Source organism: Mus musculus, chromosome 14 (genome assembly GCF_000001635.26).
Source record: "Mus musculus strain C57BL/6J chromosome 14, GRCm38.p6 C57BL/6J".
Classification (NCBI taxonomy): domain Eukaryota; kingdom Metazoa; phylum Chordata; class Mammalia; order Rodentia; family Muridae; genus Mus; species Mus musculus.
This window is the reverse complement of record NC_000080.6, coordinates 33064957-33082071: the sequence shown is the minus strand read 5'-3', so window position 1 is coordinate 33082071 and position 17115 is coordinate 33064957. Positions and strand designations below refer to the sequence as shown.

The 17115-nt window shown below is 46.1% G+C and overlaps 1 protein-coding gene across 6 annotated transcripts in view; it reads left to right on the top strand.

Annotated features, from left to right (window-relative positions):
* Nucleotides 1–17115, top strand: part of Wdfy4 (WD repeat and FYVE domain containing 4) — a 234309-nt gene that overhangs the window by 111784 nt on the left and 105410 nt on the right. For 5 of the 6 annotated variants that reach the window (XM_011245119.3, XM_011245118.3, XM_006519277.4 and 2 more), the window contains 7 exons: nucleotides 1270–1473; nucleotides 2061–2175; nucleotides 3708–3865; nucleotides 5586–5824; nucleotides 8489–8610; nucleotides 11307–11492; nucleotides 13112–13248. In XM_011245119.3, the coding sequence (XP_011243421.1) occupies nucleotides 1270–1473; nucleotides 2061–2175; nucleotides 3708–3865; nucleotides 5586–5824; nucleotides 8489–8610; nucleotides 11307–11492; nucleotides 13112–13248 (1161 nt within the window). The remainder of the gene's footprint in view (nucleotides 1–1269; nucleotides 1474–2060; nucleotides 2176–3707; nucleotides 3866–5585; nucleotides 5825–8488; nucleotides 8611–11306; nucleotides 11493–13111; nucleotides 13249–17115) is intronic. The other variant, NM_001146022.2, reaches the window with a different exon arrangement.

Sequence of the window (17115 nt, the reverse complement as noted above, 5' to 3'; positions counted from 1 at the left end):
AAGATGCGTAAAAAATGAGAAAGTTGTCCCACAATGGTCTGACAAATCCATATATGCTCAAGTAACTTGCTAGAAATGAGCAGAAAAGCCAGAAAGACCCAAAGAAGGCCCAGCTGGCTGCAGCTAAGAGACCCAAATGCAAGCTTGACCAGGTGACCTGGGCCAAGCAGGGAGGACAGTCCTTCAGGCTGCTCTTACTGTCCCCAATGGGTCTTAGGGAACCAGGCTCCCAAAATCTGTGGCCTGGCACTGTGACCCTAGTGCTACCTCAGCCTGTGTCTGAGCCAGGTTTGGCATCTGCTGAATTGGGAGATTTTAGCCAAGTGCATTCTGGCCCAAGGTTCTTTCTCCACGGCCCCCTGTCACTTCTGTGGGAGGGAAACAGAGGAGAAAGTCCCTCCTCCACAGATCATCTCTCCAGCCAACAAACAGCTCTGCGGGCCAAGCAGGCCCCATCTTAGGGCTTCTGCTCCAGTTTTGAAGTGGCCTTCATCCTCCCTAGCCTCAACCAAGTGATCTCTGCCAGTTCTTTGTTGCATAGACAATGAGACAGAACCTCTTGTAGGTGGCCGATGGCCAAAAGCCTTCCATTTGCTGTGAATTTATATGGCATCTTTCCAGTCGAGGCCGCACGGAGCTAATTAATGCAGTCACCACCTCCCTAGGTGCCATTAAATTCATTTTATGGCTTAATTAAGAATGGCTGCATTAATTTTATGAATGAGCAAAGGGGATGCCGACAGATGAAGGCACATGAAAAGTTCACGGGGCGGGAGTCAAGAGTCCCTGGCCATGTGTCCTTGGGTCTATCACTTGGCCTCTTGGCATCTCCATGTTGTCCTGGACTATCTAGAGGAGTGAACCCACCCATCTCTCTCTCTCTCTCTCTCTCTCTCTCTCTCTCTCTCTCTCTCTCCCCTCCTCCAGCACTACCTTTCTGTCCTTCTTATCCAAGGATGCTGTCTGTCAGAATTAGCAGGGCTGGGACAGGTAGAGCATTGGACTTAGAGCTGAGTCCCAGAACCAGACGTTGCCATGCCCAGTATGGCATTCTAGACCTCCTCGATGGTCTCTGACTCTGTGGCTCTCAAAGTTCAACTCAGACAGATGTTGCCACCTTACAAGTTTGACACTGGGCCAATCTCCTTCCTCTGCAGAACAGGTTTGCATGCAGGAGTTAGGTAGCTTTGATGAGGACCTTGCCCACAGTGGCATGTGGGCAAAGGCTTCCAAGTGGAGCCAGCTACACTGCTCTGTCACTTCTCCCAGGAGACCACGTCTGAGTCCTCTAGAAACACGAGCAGTCCTGGAGCCTCTGCTGAAGCCAGCCATGCTGCGGAGGGGTTCCAAGCATCTTTCCAACCACATCCAGCTCTGAGGCAGCTGAGAGAGTTCATGCAAGTCCTCCTGAGGGAGCTACTGCTTGGAGGGTCCAATCCCAAGCAGTGGCTGCCCTTGGAGGTCATCCTGGAGGTAGGTTAGAAAGGGGCTGTTAATGGACTGTGTGCAGTGGGAGGAGACTGACCTTCAGGGGCGGGGCATGCCAAGACCTAAGACCCCAGCTGCTATTGGGAGTTTGACTGTTAGTAGTGCAGTGACTTGGTGTGGGACCTGTGAACCTCAGGCCTAGGTGGACCAACAGATGATAGATGGGAGGTCCTTAGAAGCAGAGCCTGAGGCAAGGGTTTGGTGGAAGTGATTTGTACATAGGCATTCAGGAGAAGGGGAAGAGAAACAGAATTCTGGGGCAGAAGCTTGTTCATGGGTGGTTTCAGCTCTGGTCCCTAAGGGCAGTAGCATGCTGTGTCCTAGAGTCAGCCTTACATTGAGATACCTGCCGGGTAGCCATTGGCTGTGTACTCCTCTGATTCGATTTTTCACTCTGAGAGACAGCTTTCCCTCCTAGGTGAGGTGGCTGGGTCATCAGAGGACAATGCCTCAGAGAAGGCAGTCATGGTCAATCAGCAGTCCATACTCACTAGTTAGCCAAGGAGAATGTGGTCACTAAGGGGACATGATGACACGATGGCTGGCATCTCAGTCCTGGGCCATGATTTCAGGCTTCCCCAGATGGTGCCACCAGCCAGCAGAAGCGAGACTTCCAGACCGAGGTCCTACTTTCCACCATGGACATATTCCAGGTCCCAAGTGGGGACGGCATGCCGACCCTAAGAGGTGAGTGGGGTAGCATGCCAACTCTAAGAGGGGAGCACATGGCTTCTGTGCTCTTCTCTGTTCCCAGTGTAGGGCAGATCACTGGGACACCAAGATCCCAGGTTGAGTGTTACCATTCCCTCTGCATCTGTCTTCAGTGAGAGTTTGATGACCTCTGTTGACACAAGTCAGGATAGGGGGACGGTTGCTATGTTCCATGAGACCTGTCAGAGTTGGGCCATTCTGAGGTAGAAACTCCTTCCGTCTTCTGGGTTCAGATCGGTCTCCTGTGACTTCATCAGAAATTTGACACATGCTTCGGGACTGTAAGATAATTGAGCCTAACACACTCAGAACATCTTACCCATGCTAATGACAGACTCACTGCCCAGAAAGCATTTCTTGAACAAAAGGCCCCGAATAAAAATGCAGCCATCCTGCAACACTTGAGACCTTAGTTCTAGGACAGCTGAGGCTTCATTTAAAAATCAAGGCCATGTGTCACCAGTGTTTTCTGAGCCACAGGAATCCATGCGACACAGCTGGCCTCTAGGATTTTCCCCTGCAACACAGCATGTAAAGCTGGCTTCTGCCTTTCTCTTGCTATCTGGCATGAAGGAGAGTATGGGCCTGTATAGGCAGAATGCGGACATGGCAACCCAGATAAGTGTTCATCTTATCTCTGACTCTGAATGGCAGAGTGACTGGGTTGCTGACCTGGACTGTGCATGGGACAGTCTCAGCTAACTCAGAGTGAGTGTAGGAACCATCCGAGATCTCCACACACTGAGGTAAACACATTAACTGCTGTGTAAATGACTCTAGATATCTGCTTTACATTAAGGCTTTTTCTGCAATTGCCCTAGTTTGCCTTCTGCTCTGTGATAAAGGTCTATGGTCAAAAGCAACTTGGGAGGACAGGGTCTGTTTAGCCTACACATCCCGATTCAGTCCATTACTAAGGGGAGTCAAGGCAGCGATGCACAAAGAGAATATGGAGGGAAGCTGCCTACTGGCTTGCTCCCCATACATTGCTCAGTTTGCTTGCTTTCTTATACAGCCCAGGACTATCTTTCCAGGGCTCCTGCCACTCTCAGTGTGTTGGGCACTCTCACATCAATCATTAATCAAGGGAACGCCCCATTGGCTTGCTTACAGGACAGACTCATGGAGGCAAATCCATGAGTGATGTTCTTTTTGTCCAAGATGACTCTAGCTTGTATCACGTTGTTTAAATACTAGCCCACACATCAGTCCAGCATGTCGGCATGGTCTTAAATTCTCTTCTCGTTAGCCTTGAATATTCAACTCTCTTGTTTTCATGTCTCCCAGAGAAAATACTTTCTTGGTTTCCTTCTTATCCCTTGATTTATATCACCAACTGACTTATTTAAGCTTAGTTTGCTTTGAATAAATATGAGACTAGAGACTCCATCTTCAGAACATTAAGGTATACAGGTGACTAGGACATGGACACCAAAAAGGATTTGTAGGCTGTGGGGTGAAGAAATCCACCAGACACTAATTTTGGTCTATTTTCTTACCTCACCCAGGCAGTAAGGAGCCTCTGCCAAATGCAGAGGCTGGTGCTGTGCCTTCCCTTGCAAGCGTTTCCTACTTCACCCAGAAGCTGGTTGAGAAGATATATAGTGGGGTGTTCTCAGCGGATCCCAGGCACATCCTCCTCTTCATCACAGAGCACATCATAGCGGTAAGAAGCTGCGTCCCCAGGGCGATAAGAAGCATCCCCTGGATGGACTGGGAGTCTCCTTCAGCCAGCCTGATCTTCCTTCCCGGAGTTGAGATAGAATCCAAGACAGATGAGAAAGAAAGAAAGCTCTGTAAAGGCCAGGCATGCTTGAGAGCCCCTGCATACCCTGAAGCGTGGTCCCTCAGGCCCGGTCCTTTCTCCTGCCTTCTGCAATCCACACCCACAGCCCTTAACTGTGGGAGTGGGTCTGAAAGGTGCAGACAGGATGGTGATGAAGCCTTGAGCCCTAACTCTCAGCAGTCCATCAGCAAATGGAACTCCACAGCAGAGAAGTGCAGCACCAGCTGCTCCACTCTAAGAGAGCCCAACTGACAAGCCATCTTACAGAATACAAAACTGCCCACTAGTGACCTGTGTCCTGCAGAGGGAAAATGGACTTATTGAGCCAGCAATGCTAAGACCCTATACTCTGGCCCTCTTCAGCCTCCCTGACTTTTTGATGAGCTGAATAAAGTCTGTTGCTTCTAACTCCTTTAGGGGATAAGAGAGAGGAAGGGACATAGTTCAGGTGTCCGGGATGGGCTTGACCCTTGCTGACCAGCTAACCACCCTGACCTCAGCCTTTCCTCCCTACAATAAGGTCATCTAATAGTCTACTTTATGATACTGTGCCACTTAAATGAAGTATATATACATATACATATACATATACATATACATATACATATACATATACATATACATATGTACATACAAACATGTATCCTGGAACTATTGCTAATTGCTCTTGTAATTATTAACATTATTGTAATTATTAGTAACATACCTGTTTTAAAACAGATATGAACAGCATATGTTCATATAGTGAATGTCAGCCATCTCACCAGTGTTTCATAAACCTGTGATTACTAAATCCATGTTCCACAATATGGCTGTGGTCAGCTCTTAGCTTCTTTGTCTTTATGAGTTTCTTCTTGAATTCTGCAAATTGCCTTTATTGATCCTCTCTTCAGTAGAGGCTCAAGAGTGTAGAAACCTAGTGACAGGTCAGGTTGTGTCGCTTAAAAAAATATGTTCATTCACAATCCCATGTATTCTTTTCAAAGTCCTCCAAACTATCCTTTCTTTTTCCCTTCCCCCTCCTCCTGAATGTCTCCTTCCTCCCAAGACCCCCGGACTCCCCCATTTCGTGTCTTTTTTGTAGCCCACTTCACTTCATTACAGTTTACTTGTGTGAGGTCATGTACCACTGAGGAGTGTAGGAAGTGGCTCCCCCTCTCCCCAGGAACTATTAATTGTCTAGAGTTCCTCTGAGAGAGATGGGACCATTCCAGACCCTGCCCTCCATCTATGATGGAATGTCGATGGGCCCAGCCTTGTGCAGGTCATGTACTGGTAGCCACAGTGGCTTTAAGCTCCAGATGCATCATCCACATCGTGACCAGAAGAACGTTCCCCCACAGAACTCCTTCCCATCCGCCAGTTCTTAGTCTTGTGTGCTGTTCTCTGAGTCTTTGGAGGAGGCAACAGAGGTATTGTTTAGGGCTGTGTCTCCTCATACTGACCAGATGGGAGTCTCTACATTAAGAGTTGCCTGCTGTACACAGACCTGTCTGCAACTGTTTAACTTTTCAAAACATTGTTTCCATGGTAAACTGGGTCAATGTGTTAAGTAGCAAACTGTTCCTGAGGATGTGTGTGTCTCATTTTGGTGGTGCAGGTCATCGAGAACCCTTCTTCCCAAAAGGACACTGTCATGAGTGCATTGTACAGCAGTTTGAATAAAGTCATCCTGCATTGCCTCTCCAAGCCCCAGCAGTCCCTGTCTGAGTGCCTTGGCCTCCTCACCATCCTGGACTTCCTGCAGGAGCACTGGGACATCATCTTTGCCACCTACAATTCCAATGTCAGCTTCCTCCTGTGCCTCATGCATTGTCTTTTGCTGCTGAATGCCAGGAGGTAAGAACTGAAGCTTTCTTCCCTGTGCCGGTGCTCGGGGCAGAAAAGCAAGATGCAGAGGGAAGGACGTGGAAGGGAGGTCAATATAAATGAAAGAAGCTTTCTGTTCAAGTTGAAGTTGTGTGCAGTGCTTGATAGTCAAGCCATCCCCAACTCAGTGTGACCAAGCAACTAGAGGCATCAAAAAATAACAGTTTACCTCATTTCCACACTTCTAAGATATTTAATTGATTTCAATTTTTGAGGCAGAAGATGCAAACATTAAGTGTACACATTGATTTCTTTTTATATAGCCAGATTTCAGAAACATTAATATTTGATAAATGCGATCTCAGTATGGAAAAATGTTCATAATTCAATGTACCATACGAGTTAGAAATACTTTTCTTTGCAGAAAACAGCACACAATATGTATGGGATTCAGAACAATATCAACCAGCACACTTACCTTAGAAACACTGACAAACTGATGTTGAATCAGCCCCTCTTCTGGAAGCCCCATTTGAATCTACGTTTTTTTACTGTATTGTATTCAACTCATCTCCCTGCACAAAGTAGAAGAGATTTACTCTTTCAGCTGAAATGCTTGGAACCAAATGTCTTTCATAGTTTGGATTTTTAAAAATTTTGTAAATATTTACATATCTATTTAATTATACCTATATATTTCATTATATATATGTATATATTTATATGTGTGTATGATTTCATTTTACATGTATATGTATGTACACACATATATGTGTATACACACACATATAGTGAAATATACTGAGAATGGTACACAGCAGTAAACATCATGTACATTTATTTCAAATATACCTTACACCTGTGATCTGACAACAATTTTGTACATTATGTTTAATACATTTTGTTTCTATTGGGAACCACGTAATGTTGAGTGTATAATTTTCCTCTTGCAGTGTCATCTTGTTTTAAAAAGCTTCAGATTCTGGGGCCTTTTGAACCCCAGTTTGAGGCTGGGGATGCTTGGCTGCACTGAGCCTGTGGATGTGGCTTCTTATTAAGAGAGCCATATTGAGTGAGGGGAGAACAGAGCAGCAGGACATTACACACCCCTCACACTTACAGCCAACCTCCTCCTCCAGCCTCTAGAGTGCTAGGTTTAACACCACTCATGCCATCTTCCGACTCCTCTCTCTCTCCACCTCTTGTTTTATTAGTTTTGAGAAGTAGCTTAGTCTAATCTCAAACTTGCTGTGTGACTGAGGTTGGCCTTGAACCTCTGATCTTGCTGTCTCTACCTCTAGGGTCTAATGATTATTTGAATCTGCCACCATGCCTGAGTCCACCTTTCTCAATCATACATATGCCAGTGTAAATTATAAGTTTAATCACTTGAATAAAAGAACCTCTCTGCATCCTATAGCTACTCTGTTTGTTTGTTTGTTTGGTTTGGTTATTTATTTATTTATTTATTTATTTATTTATTTATTTATTTATTGAGACAGGGTTCCTCTGTATAGCCCTGGCTGTCCTGGAACTTACTTTGTAGACCAGGCTGGCCTTGAACTCAGAAATCTGCCTGCCTCTGCCTCCCAAGTGATGGGATTAAAGGTGTATGTCCGCCTATAGCTACTCTTATTGAACATCAGCACAGGGTTGACTCTGCTTAAGGCAGTTTAGGAAGCCAACCCTGTGCCTGTGCCAGCCTATCATCCCAGCCTCAGGAGGGTAAAGCAGCAAGCTCATGAGGTCAAGGCCAGCGGAGACTAACTAGAGGCCTTGGAAAGTGCTGGGGAAGTCTCCATCCCAGAGAGGCACTAGTCTTACTACCACTTGTTAATTTGAAAACCATCCATTTTCAGTGTATGGTAAAGTCTGGAGGATTTTCCTAGTCTCCTTGTGTGGGAGCCCAGCTGAAGCAACCAGAACATATTAGGAATGGTAGCCTTTGCAGGCCCCTCTGTAAAACATTTTATTCTTTACATTTCAACAGTGGTTTTTCTTGAACATGGGCATATTTGTATTTCTATGTTTGCTGTTTTAGATTTTATCTACATATTATAAGTATTTTCTTTCCTGCCCAGGAGGCTGGGCCCTCTAGAAGAGGGCACAGGGTACTATCATGCATTGGGCTGCCACAGTATAAGGTTGCAGGGGAATCCAGTATATGAGCCATGCACTCCCATTAGGACTGTGGGGCCCTGACAAAATAAAATATGAAGCATACATTTAACAATTACTAGTGTTGTCAAGATGGTAGCATCAGAGTCCTTCAGCATATAGGACTCTGTGCACTTACATGCCCTGGAAACTATCCCTGAATATGGGATGACATCGAGGTCCAACAGAGTCAAGTATCAGTGCTTTGGAAGGTCCAGTTCAGATGACAGGGGAGAGACACTAAGAGATGGAACATGGGTTCTGCTGGAGGCACAAGAAGGATTCTACAACCAGGACAACCTATAATGATAAGACTTTTTTTTTCTGCTGTAATTGAAACCCATTTTTCAATATCAGCTATGGACATTGTTAAGTTGTATTTTCTTTAACTTGGTATGCTTTTCCATGTTGATATATACTGAATTTTAGGAGTGGCCTCGCCTTAAAAAAAAAAAAAAAGACGAAGAAGAACAAAGAGAGCCATGGTATGGTCCTGAGGAAGCTTGAGTTTACTGTGAAATTTTTTTTGTTTACTAGTTATCCAGAAGGATTTGGATTGGAGCCCAAGCCCAGAATTACTCCTTATCACCAAGTCTTCCTCTCCCCAAATGAAGAAGTGAAAGATAAGAAGGAGGAGGGCCTCCCAAGTCTGGGTGATGGTAGGTTCTGCTGGGTGTTCTGTGTGGGGCTGAGGTGGGCAGCAGCAGTTGCAGCGTAAGCTCCAGACAGAATGACAAGGGATGGATGAGAGGAAAGATGTATGAATGGAGGGTGAAGGCACAGACTAGAGGATAGAGAGATGGGCGGGAGGATGGAGGCATAGAAGGTCACATAGAAGGATGGGTAAAAAGACAGAGGAATGTACCCTACTTCAATCCATTGGCTCCTCACTCAGTTGAAACTGACATGCCAATTCAGTACCTCACTACCTCTCAGCTCTGTTCCCCCTAGTTGTCAGTTAATAACACACATGCACACACACACACACACACTCGCATGTGCACACACCAAAGGACACACGCACACTCATCCATGTGTTAAGAACTGCATCCATTCTGTCTTGAGTGAGACGGCCCAAGCCTCTGCTGCTGAATTTGAAGTCTGTACCACATGCCTTGTGCACCTTGTAATATGAATCATCAGGGCTGTGGTGAGAAAGGCTCCTAAGCCTTCCTGGTTTCAGAAGCTTGTACCTTTCAACTTTATACGGACACAGTGTCAGTTACAGCATGCATGGCTATACCCTGGAATTTGGTAGAGGGAGGATTAGCAAAACAGACCCCAGACCAAGGGAGGAGCTCAGTTAGCAAAACGTTCACAGAATAAGCATGAGGATATGAGTTCTTATCCCCCACTGCTCATGTAAAAAGCAGACCGTGGTGGCAAATACCTGTAATGCCAGTACTGAGGAGATAGACACAGGAGGATCCCAGGGACCTGCTGGCTAACCAACCAAGCCAATCCAGTAAGCTGCTGCTTCAGGATCAGCCAGAGTAAGGTAGAGCGTGATAAAGACATCCAACACTGATCTCTGGCCTCCATGCAGCCACGTGTCTGAATAAACATGCACACACACAGTTCAAGGGACTAGAGACTTCAGTGTGCCAAGCAGAGCTGGCTTGTTGATGTGTCTACGGATTAGATAACCCAGGGCACTGAGAAGGGTAGAGTCTGAGAAGCAGATCCAATGTTAGGAAAATGAAATAATCCGCCTGGGCATTTGGGCTCCATTCTCCGCAGAAAGCAACACGTTTAAGAAGGTCCATTAGGGGATGCTTGGGGTAACCCTTTAGCTAATGTCTTAGTTAGGGTTTCCATTGCTGGGAGGAGACACCATGACCAAGGCAACTCTTTTTTTTTTTAATTAATTTACTTTTTACACCCCATATTCCATTCCCCACCCCCATCTACCTTTCAACTGCACCACATCCCGCACCTCCTCCCCATGCCCCATGTCTCCATGTGGATACCCCTAAACCCCCACCCCACCTGATCCCTAAACTCCCTGGGTCCTCCAGTCTCTTGAGGGTTAGGTGCATCATCTCTGAATGAGCATAGACCTGTAAGTCCTCTACTGTATGTGTGTTGGGGACCTCATATCAGCTGGTTTATACTGTCTGTTTGGTGGTCCAGTGTTTGAGCAGTCTCAGAGGTCCAGATTAATTAAGGCTGCTGGTCCTCTAACAGGGTTGCCCTTCTCAGCTTCCTTTCACTTCCCTAATTCAACAACAGGGGTCAGCTGCTTCTGTCCATTGGTTGAGCACAAATATCTGCATCTGACTCTTTCAGCTGCTTGTTGGGTCTTTTGGAGAGCAGTCATGATAGGTTCCCTTTTGTGAGCACTCCATAGTCTCAGTAATTGTGTGAGGCCTTGGGACCTCCCCTTGAGCTGGATCCCACTTTGAGCCTGTTGCTAGACCTTCTTTTCCTCAGGTTCCTCTCCATTTCCATCCCTGCAGTTCTTTCAGACAGGAACAATTATGGGTCAGAGACGTGACTGTGGGATGGAAACCCCATCCCTCACTTGATGCCCTGTTTTCCTGCTGAAGTCTCCTCTCCCTACTGTTGGGAATTTCATCTAAGGTCCCTCTTTTTGATTCCTAAGAGTCTCTTACCTCCCAGGTCTCTGGTGCATTCTGGAAGGTCCCCCAACTTCCTATTTCCTGAGATTGCCAAGGCAACTCTTATAAAAGCAAACATTTACTTCGGGCTAGCTTACAGTTTCAGAAGTTTAGTCCATTATCATTATAGCCAGAAGCATAGCAGCATGCAGGCAGACATGGTGCTGGAGAAGGAGCTGAGAGTTCTACATCTTAATCCCAAGGCAGCAGGAGGACATTCTCCTCTGCAGGTAGCTAGGAAGAGGAGGAGGGGTGTCTCTTCTGCACTAGGTGGAGCTTGAACATAGGACCTCAAAGCCTATACCCACAGTACTGTACTTCCTCCAACAAGGCCACACCTACTCCAACAAGGCCACACCCACTTCAACAAGGCCACACCTCCTAATAATAGCAATTCTCATGGGCCAAACATATTCAAACCACCACAGTTACTAAGGAGTCACATGAGGGATGCCACTGGTATCAGACAGAATTGGGGATTGGAGAGAGACTCCTTTATCCCTTGATCTCATTTGTTAGTTTTGGGCATGAGAGGCAGACAGGTCTTAGTAAGATGTAGACATGGGAAGAAGGAAAAAGCCAATTTACATGGATGTTGGTAGTGTTGGCTCTACATACTGACTTCTGGGTGGAGATTGCAATGCTGGATGATTAAGACACTAAGAAGTGATATTCTGTCTTGTGGTCTCTTTGGGGGAGGCCACCTTCACCATGTTGTGTACTCTCTTTCTTAGTTCAGCACAGCATCCAGAAGTCAGTGCGGGCGCTGTGGCAGCAGCTGGTGGCACAGAGGCGACAGACCCTGGAGGATGCCTTCAAGATAGATCTCTCCGTGAAGGCTGGGGAAATCGAAGTGAAGATCGAAGAGATCACCCCACTTTGGGAGGAGACGATGCTCAGAGCCTGGCAGCATTACTTAGGTCTCTGTCCCCTCAAGTCAAGGAACAAAAAACTGCTAGGTCTCATAGAGCCATTATCTTCCAAGGTTCCACTCAGGGCCAGAGACTTTTAAACCCAGATTCCTCCCAAAGCCAGGACCTTTTCTGTTTCATACATTTGGTGGGTGTAGCTTACATCACTGAACTTTTCTTATCTGTCGTCACAAAGAATGAATGCTGTATTTACGTGCTGGGGAAAGGAAGGCTGGAAATACCAACCAAGCAGACAGCTTGCAGACAGCTTGCATCCCTTAGAGGGGCTGGTCTCTTGTCCAGGGCTCTGGCTAAGGCTTGTGAGATTGTAACACTAGGTCTGGCCCCAATGACCACTGATCAGCTTTGAAACTTGGCTCCAAGCTACACAGCAGCCTTGAGCTTCAGGCTATGCACTGTCACTTCATGAAGTGAATAACTATCCTTAAAATAGTAACATTAAAAAAGCAAATATTCTGCCTTCATGGTTATCGATTCAGCAATGAGATTTTAATTTTCTTTGGCGGTGAGGTTTTGAGGTTCAAAATTCATACGCTTCTTTAAAGTCTTTCAACACCACAAAAGTTTACAGCACCTCAAGAGGTAGGTGTTTGCTTGTCTATCGGCCTACTGTCCAGATATCCAGAGCCCTTATCTAACTGGCTTTCCAAACTGTACTGGAAGATATGCTTCATATGTTTAACTTAGTCTATTCATGCTGCAACATAAGTTGGATAGTTAATGAATAACATCAATTCAATTTCTTAGAGCTTTAGAAGCTAAGATGTCCAAGATCTGGGTATATGAAATTGGTTGTCTAGTCAGAGAGCTGTCTGCTTCCAAGTCAGGCCTTGTTGTAATCTCCTCTGCAGTGTGATGGGATGTTGTGTCTTTACCTAATAGAAGGAATGGAAGGACAGAGAAAGCCTGAGCCCGTTTCCTTCAGCCTCTTTATAAGGCATGAATCCAGCCCTGAGGATGAAGCCTCATGACTTTGCCACTTCCTGGCATCACAATGGGGATATTACATGAATTTTGGAAGGAGCACACTCAAGCCGTAGCAACAGGTGCACATGTAGTTTGGAGCCACAATATTAGATTGTGTGTGACAGTAATAAAGTGTAATAAAACAAGGCACATATGCCCATGGAGATGTAAAGGTATACAAAGCTGAGACTGACTCTGAAGCGCTCTTCCACTAGCAGTCAAGTACTGAACACTTTAAATGTTCCAGGTCCTTTAAGCACATGCTTTTAGCTCACCCTCATGATACCCAGTGGGTCTGAATTCTTCAATCTCCATTCCATCCTATGAGAACACAGAGGTTTAGTGAGGTTTAGTGACTCTGGGATGTCACCTTATGTTCTCATGTCTCATGTCTCGCTAGACACCAGTGAGCCATGAAGACAGTTTGGACCAAGTCTAGGGGCCCCACAGACCACACACATTTCTTAGTAGAAGGAACATCTGAAGACCACAGGGTGAGCCTGCAGTTTATGCTGCTTCTCTTTGGCAGAAGGGATGCAGTATCCCGGCCCTAGAGAGCCCTTTGCCAGCCAAGCCAGCTGTGGAACTGGTGTGTGTGTGTGTGCTCTTCTTTCAGCTTCAGCTCTTATCTCCTCCCACAGCATCCGAGAAGAAGTCACTGGCCAGCCGTTCAAGTGTCATGCACCACAGCAAAGTGACTTCATGGAGTGGGAGCCTATCCTCAGCCATGAGACTGATGCCAGGGCGACAGGCAAAGGATCCTGAGTGCAGAGCAGAGGTGAGCCTAGAACCCTTGACCTGGGAAATGTCTCAGGGATCTCAAACCCCAGTTGTGTTATCTCCTCTCTGCTGTCTGCTACTTGTAGTCACGTTCCACAATCTCTGAGTGCCTGAGGGTGTGCATGTGCCTTCCCCGTTGGGGCTATGTATAGAAAAGCCAGGTATAAAACTAGATTTAACTGGAATTGGATCTGGGTTACTTTTCAGCAGGTATTCTTGGAACACCTAAATTTTTAAAAAACAAATTCATTTTGAAACGAAGAGAACACGTTTCAAATTTTAAAATCGGCTAGACTTCCCTACACTGGTCACCCTGTTGGGATGGGCACAGATCAGCCACAGACAAGGATACTAAAGAATGGGCATGGAAGGTTCTGGAAAGAGGGAGCACTGCGTTGAGACCCAGCAGCCCTCAGACCCCACATCCATCACTCATCTCCACGAGCTGCCTTTGTCGCTACCAGAAGGCACGGTTCTCAGGTACATATGTACACTGTGATGTCATAAGATAAGAGCATCAACTATTTGCCCTGGGGTCTGTTTAATTATTTTTAAAAATTAATTTTGATTATTACAGCTGATTACACCTCAGTGAGCAATGTAATTGATATTTTCTAATGCATCCCAAGGAACATTTTGTATAACACGCTTTTTGTTGTTGAAGGTTAAAGACTCCGTTATTGGTTTTTCCCTAAATATGCCCACATCATTAGTCCCTCCAGTGAGGAGGTCGCCATCTGGAAAAAGCAGCATGGAGACATTATTCAGGCACGAGTGCATGAAATTGGTGTTTTCGCATCTTCTGTCTCTCTTCTGGAAAGAAGAGGCTTGTAATTAAAGGAGTTGGTGCTGGAGGAAGCATTATTCATCCGGTGTTATTCCTTATCATGTCAGCACTGACAGCTCTATAGCACTGATAAATTGTTCCTGGGAGTGAGGCATATGAGGTAGGATTCGTCATGGCTCACACCTCTTTTCCTCTGCAGGAGAGTATGGACTTGTCCTGACATGGAAGCTGAGCTTTGAGTCATGGCCAATTTCATAGACGTCACTTACTTTGATAGATGTGATTTCTTACCCCACCCCACCCCCGCCCCCTTCCCCGCTCCCTGACCCCATCGCAGTCCCTTCTGGGATCAGATCGTGATGTTGTCTCTGACATGGTGAAGGCCTTGAGAGTCAGAGGCTGAGGACTTGGCCTCCCTCCTCAGGCCTCCAAAAGCCAGCTCGGGGTGTTCTAGAGGCCATCTAACCACTGTCTGCTTGGGGAATCTTGAGTGATTGATACTGTGACCAGCCAGTTTTCTCCTTAGCGGGGATATTGCTTTTCTGCCCAATCAATGTCAGTTGCTCTTGTTTCAGAACAAGCTGAGAAGCTGTTTTTCCACCTGGTATAAGAACGATTTGTTTTAGTTGATTTCCAAGGGTTTGACCCATGGTGACTTGGTCCGTGTGCTTAGACAGAACACCATGGTAGGCAAGAGTGTGTGTAGGGAAGAGCCGTTCAGATAAGCCTCACCTCCTAAGGTTTCTAAACCTTCCTAAAATAACATCACTGCTACTAGCTGATGATCAAGTGCCTGACACAATGACACAATGAGCCCATGGGGGAACAATTTGTATTCAAACCACAGCAGTAATCAAATACCACCCTATTTGGGCAGAAACACTGTCACAACATAGTGTTCATTGATATCAGGTAGAGAGAAATGCTCTGTATTGTCTCCTCAATTCTTCTACTGACCTAAAGTTATTCCAAAATGCAAAACATATTACTATCTACTGACACACATGTAAGGAAAAGCATTGGCAAAGAGAAGAGGGGCCCAGGCACTGGGAGGCACTGGGGAGGGAACGGAGCAAAGAAGATTACTTTAGGTCGGAGGTAAGAAAGGGAGAGACTTGGAAGGTAGTGTAGGGAAGAAAGGCCAAGCAGTAAAAGCCCAAGGGTGCTGGCAAGGGCAAGACAGGAGCCAGTGCCAGATAAGAAGCAAAGTATATACTGGATGTGTCTGTAAGTGTGAAGTTGAATGGGGGTCATGTGGTGGGGTCTCGTTTATGTACTGGCCAGGTTAAGGATGATGCACCTGAGGCAAAAGGGTGTCCAAGGGGGTGTTCCACCATTTAAGTGGAGAAGGCTATACTACCCTAATCCTGCAGTAGTAGGAGTATCCAACATCAAAGAGCATGGGAAAATTCTGCCCAAGGCTGGGAGGGATGAAGACAGGAGCCCACTAAGGCCAGCGGAAATGACTGAGAATAGAGAAGGCCTGGGATGTGAGGTGAGTGAGAGCAGTGTAGAGAATCTGTTGGCAATGAAGAAGATGAGAGTCAGAGGGCATGGGGGTCCTTAAAGGGGTGGGAGTGCATCTGAATGCATAAATCCGCTAATCCATGTCTTATTGTGTGGAGTGTAAGCTGGGCTTCTTCCTCCTTGTCTCTGGAAACTCACATAGATGCTGTCTACCTGTGTACAGCTTCCTGTGTAAGCAGCCACCAGCCCCACCTGAGGAGGGAGACCCTGTACTAGTCTCCCATGAGAGCCTGAGGCCATTTGTAGGAAAAGGGCACTTGACAAAGTGATGAGCCTGTGTCTACCACATTCCACTCTTCCTCCTCCCAGTTGCTGTTTTCCATACCATGGCAGAATGCTGAGATGGACTTGTGGAGGCACAGAAAAGCTGTGCAAATGTTTCAATGGAGTTGCTAAAAGCTTTGGGGTGGTTGCCAAAACCAGAAAAGCATTTAATATTGCTTCCAGGGTCCTCTAAAGATTGTCCTTGACCATATACGCCAACTGTATCAGCATCCCTGTAAGCACCTTCAGTAGCCATACTTGGGGACCTTGGATAGTCTGCCACTCAGAGCCCATCTCCTATGACCTCCTGATCCTATACCATAGACACAGCCTCCCATGGGGCAGCCTTACCCATGGCCAAGACCCACACCAGCAAATCACTGGCAGCTCCATTGAGGACCACTCTTGCTAATGTCCTTGGTGAAGGAAGTGAAACTTGTGGCCATCTCCTCTAAACTCTTTACTCCTCACCTCTTTGTGGACATTTTCAAACATGTACAGAAGCAAAGGGAGCAATAGTAATGAGTCTGTGGTATCAATTCATTCCTCCAAGATGTCTTCCTCTGCCCTTTCACCTCCCTGCCACCCCAGCCATCATCTACATTATTAAATGCTTGTGTACTTGTCTTCTTAAAGAAGTCATAAAGCTCAAAAGCAATTGGGGACGAGAGAGCGAGTAGACAGAACTGGAGGGTTGTGAGGGAGTGGCTTGTGGGTGCCTTGCTGTTGTGTCTATGCTAGTGCCTCGTGATGAGGGACTGAGGATGATCTTGCTGAGGCTGAGCCTGAGCCTGGAGGAGGAATGCAGTCTGCTGGTGACACCTCCTCCATCTTCTAGTTTAGTACATTAGCCTTTCTGTAGTCTGGATTGAATGTACTCCCTAGGATATAAAATTTCTGATCATGAAAGGCCAAGGGTTAGACCAGATCTTTCAAAAATAGTTACAATGGGCTTTGAGACAAAGTTGAGGTGTATGATTGAGGACAGAGTAAGAGCTGGGGAAGAAAAAAAAGGCAATTACCAGAGCAAACCAGAGCTCTCAGATGCTCTGTTGTCAAGAGTTGGAGTCAGAGATGTTGAAGAGCTTAATGAAACATTTAGAGAATTTGAAGCCCACAGGGTTGTCACACTGAATACTACTATATAAATATATAGCAAATACAATCTAATGTTTGTGGGTAAGAAAGGGCTTCCACAGGACACAAACATGACTTTAAAATACGTTTTGGAGCAAGCAGGTAGTCTAAAGTTGGGAGAAAATTAAAATGTATAGGGAGTTCTAAAAT